General features: G+C 33.4%; 1 protein-coding gene across 7 annotated transcripts; it reads left to right on the top strand.

The window, feature by feature from the left end:
- Positions 1–4,787: 4,787 nt before the first annotated feature.
- On the top strand, positions 4,788–9,221 carry LOC111365702 (E3 ubiquitin-protein ligase Hakai-like). 7 transcript variants are annotated; one of them, XM_022986258.1, is made up of 8 exons: positions 4,789–4,960; positions 5,533–5,566; positions 5,803–6,125; positions 7,292–7,350; positions 7,829–7,834; positions 7,988–8,311; positions 8,414–8,481; positions 8,563–9,221. In XM_022986258.1, the coding sequence occupies exons 3-8, from the start codon at positions 5,874–5,876 to the stop codon at positions 9,072–9,074; spliced, it is 1,221 nt and encodes a 406-aa protein (XP_022842026.1). In that variant the 5' UTR covers positions 4,789–4,960; positions 5,533–5,566; positions 5,803–5,873; the 3' UTR covers positions 9,075–9,221. The 7 variants fall into 7 exon arrangements, with proteins under 7 accessions (XP_022842016.1, XP_022842026.1, XP_022842024.1 ...); XM_022986262.1 differs by lacking the exon at positions 7,829–7,834 and having other exon boundaries at positions 4,790–4,960; XM_022986237.1 differs by having other exon boundaries at positions 4,790–4,960; positions 7,988–8,481.
- Positions 9,222–9,330: the final 109 nt, after the last annotated feature.

Here is a 9,330-nt window from a genome sequence, read left to right as displayed (position 1 = left end):
TTGCTTTTTCTTTATACCTTTCTTGTTTTAATTTTAATATTTGTTTTTCTTGAGTTTTAGTTATTTCTCCAAGTATTAATAATTCATCTAAAATTTTATTATTTATTAATCTTATTTTTTCTAACTTCCTTTCTAAAATATTTTTAGTTTTTTCCATTATATTTTTATGATGATTCATATATTTCTCTCTGGTATAATTCATTTTCAAATATTTCGCAAATTATTTCATATGTACGTCTATCTTTGATAAATCCTACAATTAATTTATGTAATATTTGTTCCTTTATTTCTCTATATAAATTCCTAGTTATATATAATGTTATTATTTTTAATTTATTAGGGATGGGGTTGTAAAATGTATAACATCCTTTTTCTTCAATACATTGATAATAATTATTTATTTTTATAATTTTCATAAAGTAATTTCAGGTTATTATGAAATCTATTTCCCTCTGAATTACTTTTAATATATATATATATATATATATATGCTTATATTCTTCAAATAATATCTTTTTAATTATTTTCTCTTTTAATTCTAAAGGTAGATTTTTAATTATTCTAAAAATTTCTAATATTTCTTTTATATCTTTACTATATGTTCCAACTATATTATTTTCTTCTATATAACCTTCTATGTCAAAACTATATTTTACCTGGTACCTCAGTCTATTTTTATAAGTTTTAATAATTTCTAAAATCATAATCTTTTAGGTAATTTTATTTTTTATATATTTTCTCATGATCTCTCTGGCTCTGATACCAACTGTACGAGTGCTACTATGAGCGAACAAAAATCTAATAATCTAATAATCAAAATATCTAACATTTTAATATTCTAAAAATTCTTTTATTTTTGCTATGTAAAATCTTAAGATAAAGACTAATTTTTTGTGTGCTTGTAAAAATCTATTTTTTATTAGTCTTCTCATAAATTTTTAAGTAATTCTTCAAAGTCTAGTAATGTTTGGGAATTTATAATATCAATATCTATTATCATATCTATGTCTGTTCTAAAAGGTATATCATATTTTGAGATACTTTTCTTTCTTTTTTCCAATTTATCTATTATATCTTGTATATCGTTTATGATTATTGACCTTACAATTCCTTTAGCGAAATTTTCTAATAGGTTTTCTTTAAAACATTTTAATATTTCTTGTGATGCATATAATTGTTCTTGATATCCTATCTTATCAATTTCTTTTTCAAACTTAATTTCTTTTTTATTTTTAACAACCTTTTTTATATTATATGGTCCTCTCTTATATTTGGATTTTTCTATTTTATAATTATTCATTAATAATTCTCACAAATTTTTAGAAAAATTACTTGTTAGATTTTTTAAGGACTTAGATAGAAGATTTTTATTATGTAAAGGGTTGTTTTTAATATTTGATTAAGGGTATTTTAGGTAGTTCAAAATGTTTAGAAAAGTCAAACGCTATTTTGAAAAATCCTTCTTTTATTTGGGCCAATTTGATGTATTTCCCTAATATGTTCCCTAGATTAGAAGATTCATATGAGAGCTAATCGGTGGATTTATGAATTTATTTTAAATATATTCTTATAACATAGAAAATTAGTTATTTTCTCTTTCCAAAAACAATGGTCGATGACATCAGTAATTAAAATATTTACAAATTATTTTAGCGCCCCACTAGGCGTCATGCTGAAGATCACTACTGTGCAATTTTGAGGTGATTTTGGGATTTTCTTCCTTCTCCGATCTGCTTAACGAGGTGATTTTTGTCGTTGGTTATTGGTGATTTACAAATTGTGGAGGTTTTTTGGCAGTGGCAAATGGCTGGCAATGGTGTCAATGGTAGGGGTGGCAGAGTGAGAAAGGGATTTTTGGAAAGATAACTAGTTGCGGAAACTTGTAGAACAGTAAAATGCAGAAAATAAAAAAAATTTGTTGATCGAGTCTCATGACAACAAAATGTCCTAAAGTGAAATTGTTCACCATTAACTGCTGCGACGTTTGTGAATAATCACTCTTAAGATACTACAATCAAACAATTCACTCGTGCAACAATCACTAATAATTTCAGAACTCTCATGTGGGACGTAACTCCCACACAAATTCTATGCCTTCCACCAATCGGAAACTTCATCTAAATTAGTTATTTCTTTCACTTATTATATTTGTTGTATAAATATCTAACAGGGATGGAGAAGGATGAGATGATGGTTGTAAATGTTGGTAGCATTGGTGGTATTGTTGGCGATAATGATGATAACAAGATAAAAGTGGCGATGGTTGTAGTTGTGTTGGCGGTGATCGTGACAGTGGTGACGATGGTTCGGTGGTACACATAGTGCCAGGGTTGGGGAAAAAGGATTTGTGACCAATTATTTAGTGTTTTAATTAATAAATTTGATAATTTGTGATTGTGAAATAAGTTGTAACATATAAAATTTGTGATTTGTAACCTATAAATAATACGTGACCTATTAATTTAATAATTGATAATCGATAAATAAATTGTGACCTATAAAATTTGTGATAGAAAAATAATGTGTAACTAATTAATTTGATAATTTGTAGCCGATGCTATAAAATTTGTAATTTGTGACCTAGAAATAATATGTGACTTATTAATTTGACTGTTTTAATCGATAAATAAATTGTGATCGAGAAATTAATTGTGAATCATAAAATTTGTGATTTGTAATAATAATAAAAAAAAGCTCAATCAATTAATTTAATAATTTGCGATCGTAAATAAGTTATGAACTATAAGTACGTAACTGTGATCATAAATTACATAATTGTGATTTTAATATATTCAAATAATATATTTTAATTATAAACTGATTTTTGAATTTTTAAAACTAATTTCTTAAAAATGAAATTGCATAGTAACCAACTTATTTATGTACCTTTTAAAAAAAAAAAAATTATTGATGCCCAACTAAAAATGGAATCGAAATGAGAAAAGTGGAAATTACACCCCACCCTATATTTAAATATCAATATTTTAAAATCAGGTAGGAGGTTTCACTTTTCAAAAATCTAATGTTTTATTGTAATTAATATTTCTATAAAATAAATATGTTTGCTAAATATATATACTTAATACACATCTATCACAAACCCTAATTATTTCTCTCTTCTATCTCTATCCACATTTCTCCATTTTCTCTCTATACCACCCATCGCCTTCATCTATTCTCTTTCTCTCTATACTAACATATTGCCTCCGACAATCATGAACTCCTCACCTTTCCGTTGTCACTCAGTCTCATTTCCTCTCCTATATTTGTATCTACGTGTATTTCCCCTATTCTGTATGTGTCGATGAAATCATCTACGGTTGTGACAGCTCCTCTCTTTCCTGTTTGTAGGCGGCATAGCCTCGCACTACTGTTACGAGATGCAGCCTATACCCACCTCTATGGCTCTACTCTCTTTCCTCCATCACCCAGTCATTACTCTCCCTCCCTCACCAAACGCACTGAGCAGCCTTATAACTGTCGTAGTGCGCGGCTTGAATAAGGGCAGTAGTTGTTGGCGACGGTGGTGGATCTAATGGTGATTGTGGATTTGACAGTGGAGGTGAGTTTTGTTGAATTGAAGGTGGACGATGGCATCGTTGGATCTGGAGGTTGTAGTGGTGGCGGCGGTAATTTTGTTGATATGGACAGTAGTAGTGATGATGGCAGCGATAGTGGTGGTGATGGTGCTCGATGGTAGATTTTTGGTGGAAGTTGTGGTTGTGGAATGGTATGGTAGTGGTGGTCGTGGCAGTGGTTGCGATGGTGACGGTGAGATGTTGGTAGCGATGGATCTGTCAAGGTGGTGGTGGAGGATCTGACGCGACGATGTGGTGATATTTTTATGCGATATGTTGACTTGTTCAAGGCAGTGGTGGTGGTGGTGTTGGTGCTGGATGCAGTGGTGAGGTGATGATTGCAAGAGTTAGTGGTGGTCACAAATTATTTGGTTGATTATGATCATTAAATTGGTTAATCTATAACCAATAAATAATATATGACCAATAAAAAAGATAAATTGTGACAAAAAATAATATGTGATCTAAAAATTTGTTAATTTGTGATTGTATAATAAATTGCGACTTATAATATTTGTGATTTGTGACCTTTAAATAAATTGTGACTTATATATTTTTTATTTGTGACCCGTAAAATTTTAGAAATTGTGAGCGTAAAATAATTTGTGACATATAAAAATTTTGATTTGTGACCAAAAAATATACGTGACTAACTAAATATTTAATTTATGACAAAATTGTATAAATCTACGATCTCAATATATTTAATTAATAAAATGTATAATTAATTAAATCATAAACAAATTTTAACAAATATTTGATTTTTGAAATTCAGTACCCATGTTCTTAATTTTGAAAGGGTGATACTTAGCCCCGTTTGGTTTTGATTTTTCAGGCCAATAAATCAATTTTTTGATCATTATTAACATGGTCAATCGTTATTTTTGACTTTTTCATCATAAATGAGATTCACTTTTCTCTCTAACAGTCAAAAAATTGATTTTAAAAATTAGTACCAAACAGCCCTTAATCCGTTAGTTTTGAATTTTTCAAAAAGGATATTGAGCCTGTTTGGGCCCGATTTTTTCACCAAAAAAATTAATTTTTTGACCGCTATTTCACTATTCCAACCGTTATATTTGACTTCTTCTCTCACAGGTGAATTTCACTTTTCTCCTAACGATAAAAAAATCAATTCTTAAAATCACAATAGTCTCATTGTAGTAAAGCCCAATTAAAAGGCATGAATATCCAACTATATAGCCCATGCCTGTTTTAGTCTTGTACAGAGCAAAGAGGGAGAAGCGGCAAAGGTTTTCTTCCTCGGCGTTACGTTAAAAATTGGGGGAGGCAAAAAGGAGACAAATGCATCTAACCCTTGGCACCAATTTCTCCGTGTTGCAGTGATTTCGACTCAACGTCTTCGTCAACAAAATTGGAAGGTAGTAACGGATTTCATTAGTTTAAAAAACGGCTTTATATATTGAAATCGTACTCGATCTGATTCTTGTGAATGGTTTAATTTCAACTGAACTCTTTATAATTTATTTATCCAAAATTGTTGTTCCTTGATGGTAATCTTCCTTTAGAAACAGTGATTTTCAACATTTCTCTTGAATTTTTGATACGGTTGTTAGTAGGTTCCTCCTTGCCTTAAAAAGTGGTCGCCGCCAAGTGTTTAGGACAAAAATCCTGTAAGGGCAGTTTCCTTCATTAGACTCCAGGTGGCTCCGCCCATGGTGCGCCTCACTGAAATAAAATGCCTTTATATCCAATTGAGCCTATTTAACTCTGGGCTAGATTTTAATGTCTACTTGCATTTCCAAGAATCCACTGTCTCAAGGCAATGTTATTTTTTTCATCATCGATGGGTCACAATTTTTTTACAGTGAAGCTTAGCATTAATATGTGAAATTTTCTCACACGGGGTTCCTTTTAAGAATTTCTTAATTGCAGCTTATTCTTGTTTCTTTTGATTTTGATGAGGGTTGATGAATTTTCCTTCTTGTTATAGGGAAATTATGCCTGTCATCATAGCGAGGCACATTGTGAGGAAAATTCTCTGCTTATTTTGTCTGATATTGCCTTCATATTTTATCCATGCATTTTTTCAAGTTCAATGTTCGGTTGTAGAGCATTTAAATGTTGTTGATTTCCTAATGATTCAAGTTCAATGCTGTTTCCAGATTTCAAGAATGACTATCTATTTTTTTTTTGTGTCAATTTATCATCATGCTTTATGTTTCTGAAGCTGGGAAGAATGCTTACTCCTGATTCTCTGCAGAAAGCGGAAATAAATAACATTAACTGTACGATTTGAAAGACAAAGAGTGATATAACAATATCTGGGAAAAGATGCTGCAGATTCGGCTTAGCAAGCCATCCAGCGAAGGTGTTGGGGTTGCAAAGCCCTTGCCAGCGGAAACTGTTACTGTTGCATGTCCTCAACACCTTGTCTTAGCCAATCTTCCTGTAGCCAAGGGTCTCGGGTCGGCAAGTGCAACTTCCATCATCAAGACTGCTGGTCGCAGATCCCGTCGCCAGCCTGGGGAGCGAACTCATTTTTGCGTCCGCTGTGACTTCCCTATTGCTATCTATGGACGCCTGGTACGTATTATATTGAATTTCTTTCTTATGCACTTCTTTAGTTATTTTACATTTTGAAATGTATAGAAATTTCTAGCCATGTTATTTAAGCCGTTGTTTGGGTTCCATTAAAATTAAATTGAGAAAAAATGTATTTGGAATAGTGATTTTTTGAAGAATGTGTGGTTAAAAAAGAAGGAAAAGTTTTAAATTTACGTGTAATATTATTTTATTGAAGAATGTGATTTAAAATATGTGATAGAAAAATGCTTTTTAATTTAATGGAGCCCAAACAGGGGCTAAGATTTTTGTTGATGGTTGCAGCCACTAACTGGCAAGCCTTCCAAGTTCTAGCCTATTCCACTTGCGTGCCTTTTGTTATGGAAATATCATGTAAGAACATGGGATTTTTGTAAAAATCTATGTAGGAGAGAGTTTAGATAGTTGATGGACTATTTGGTTTATATCAATTATATCAAATTCTTTTGACATAGTTATCGATGTATTAAGGAAGTTGGTGTTATTTTCAAATTTTCAACGTGTGGGTCATAAAAAAAAAATTATATTTTTGCACTTGGTCCACGGCTAAAATACATGATGATTATTTATTATGGCTATACAAACATTTTGCATTTGTTTTGGAGATTTTTTCCAAGTGAAAAATGATTTTTTTTTTTTTTTTACTTTCTTTCTTTCTTTATTTATTTTTTTGAGAATGTGTGGATGAAAAGTAAGGTAAAGTTATGGATTCCATAGAATGTGTGGTTGAAATGATTTTGGGAAAAATGATTTTAAGAAAAAAACTCTCACTCAATGAATGAACTCCCTTTAAGTCATTCAACAATTGGGATGGATATTTATAACAACCTTTATGTGCTCAATTATTTGTAGAATTAATCTGTTTGAAAGCAAAATTCAGAGAATAAAATTAGCTCACATTACGAGTCTGATGTTCTCAGTTGGATCTTTATATCCACTAGCAGCCAACTCTTTAATCATGGGTTCTGCAGTCATTTGCGCTTACATGTTTTGCATTTTGGTGTGAGGATCATCTTCTTTCCTGAGATGCGTATTTTGCTTGCTTTATAATATTGGCGTTTTATGCAAATTTAAGCAATCGCATGACCTTAATATGCTCTACATTTTTCTCCTTTTTCTTATGCTCTGACAATCTTATGTTATTGCAGAGCCCTTGTGAACATGCCTTCTGTTTGGACTGTGCTAGAAGTGATTCTCTTTGTTACCTGTAAGTTATATTTCTTTTGACTAAAAGTATGATATTCTACTCGCTCATCATAATTGTGATCTAGGAAGAACCAGCACGGACATGGTGACATGCCATTCTCCAAAAAAATTTCCAACCTGACACGTTCTCGACCTGCTGATTAAAATAATATTAATCTTTTTTTCGTTTATTATTTTTTTATTGTAAAGTAAATTTATTTTTGTTAATCCAAAATATCGACAATGTAATATCGTGCTACGCTGGCTATGTATCTCGTAGCACGGTGGCTGTGTCAACAACATATCCATTGGTACAAAACCAAAATATATGGACACACGACCTAGCATATTCAATACATGTCTGCAGTGTGTCATCGTTGTGTCAGTGTCCGACACAATATATCTTCCCGTTTTGTCGGCAATGTATAAGCAACGTGCCTAACTGTACAAAACCAAAAATAATTTGGACACGCCAATTGACCTTTTTTTACATTTGTCAGCATTGTGTAGGTGTCCGACATGTGTGGGGCTATGAGTGTTGTGCATCCTAGATTGTGATCAACTTTCTTCCCTTGGCACTGGCCAACTGGCTTTGTCTTGTCATTACTGGTATTTGGTCAGGATGACATTGTAATATAAGCTTCTTCATCTTGGTACAGATGTGATGAGCGCATTCAGAAGATTCAGACAATCAAACTGATGGAAGGAATCTTCATCTGCGCAGCCACTCGTTGTTTCAAGTCATTTGTAGAGACGTCTGAATTTTTGTCTCATTTGAAAGAGAATCATGTTGAAGACCTTCCTCCCAATACAGAGAAAGAAGGAAACAAGTTAGAAGCTATCAGTGCAAGAAAATCTTCTGCCTCTGATTCCACAGTTCAAGCACCACCAAAACCAGTTGTTTACCCTAATTCGAATTCCCATGTACATGATCGTGAGCACGAGGATCAACATCCCCAATCCAGAGACCATCCATCTCCAGGGTCTGTTTTGAACTCAGGGTCCACGCCACTATATTTTGGACCAGTCCCAAGTCATACACCAGAGCAGCGACTTGATGGTAACCAATTCCATGTTTTTGACAGGGTGGGTCCCCAGAACCAATATCCTCAGCAAGCTTTTGACTCACAGGCGGTCCTGCAGCAAGATTCAGGTAAGTTTCTTGACAAGAAAACAATTATGTCATTCTCCTTCTATAGAATATGAGTTTCCATCAACCTCCTAACTTTTGCAGTGCCAATTGATCCAAACCCAGTAATTGCTTCCTCACAATTTGGTTATGCCCCTTCTGTTCTTGATGGAACCCAACAGTTCTATGGCACTCCCTATGACATGGCGAGGCCAGTTTCAACACCAGAAGTCAGACCAGAACACGGTTCACTCTTAGGTTTCCCACCAGGTCCTGCTGGAGCTTTGAATCCTGAACAAAATTACCCTCGACCCTGGAGTATGGGGCCTGCTGCAGATGGCTTCATGAATGCATCTGATCCTCAAGGAATAGCATTCTTTCAAGGTGGCTATGGACGGAATATGGGCATTTTACCTTCAAACCCCCCACCACCTTCAGCCATCAACGGGGTAGAACAGAGGCAAACTGGAAATTTTATCGACCCGAGGGATTGCAATAGAATATTGCCACCACAACCTTTACCTCCACCAGCCTCGTCACACTTTCAACAGGGCAGGCCCTACTATGGTACTGGAAGTCATGATGCACCACCAGGCTTTGAAAGTGGCCAAGACTAGTTAATCTATTTATTCCATTAAATAGCCTTGCTGATTTTTCCCGGTTTAACCATGTCTTCTGTCATTTGAACTAATAAACATGAACTGCTCATGGATTTTTGATGATATTTTCAAAGAACTCTGCTAAAGAGAATTTTGATGATTTTATTGAAGTTCATTTTTTACCCTTTTGTTGGTGTACACTGCTTGTGTACCATCCGGCTTCCATTAGCAGCAAATGAGAGGGAGAAGCGAGGGGAATGACAAAAAACAGAAC

The sequence above is a fragment of the Olea europaea genome, chromosome 2 (assembly GCF_002742605.1).
Source record: "Olea europaea var. sylvestris chromosome 2, O_europaea_v1, whole genome shotgun sequence".
Classification (NCBI taxonomy): Eukaryota; Viridiplantae; Streptophyta; class Magnoliopsida; order Lamiales; family Oleaceae; genus Olea; species Olea europaea.
Note: the sequence above shows the minus strand (reverse complement) of the source record. Positions and strands in the feature narration are given on the sequence as shown.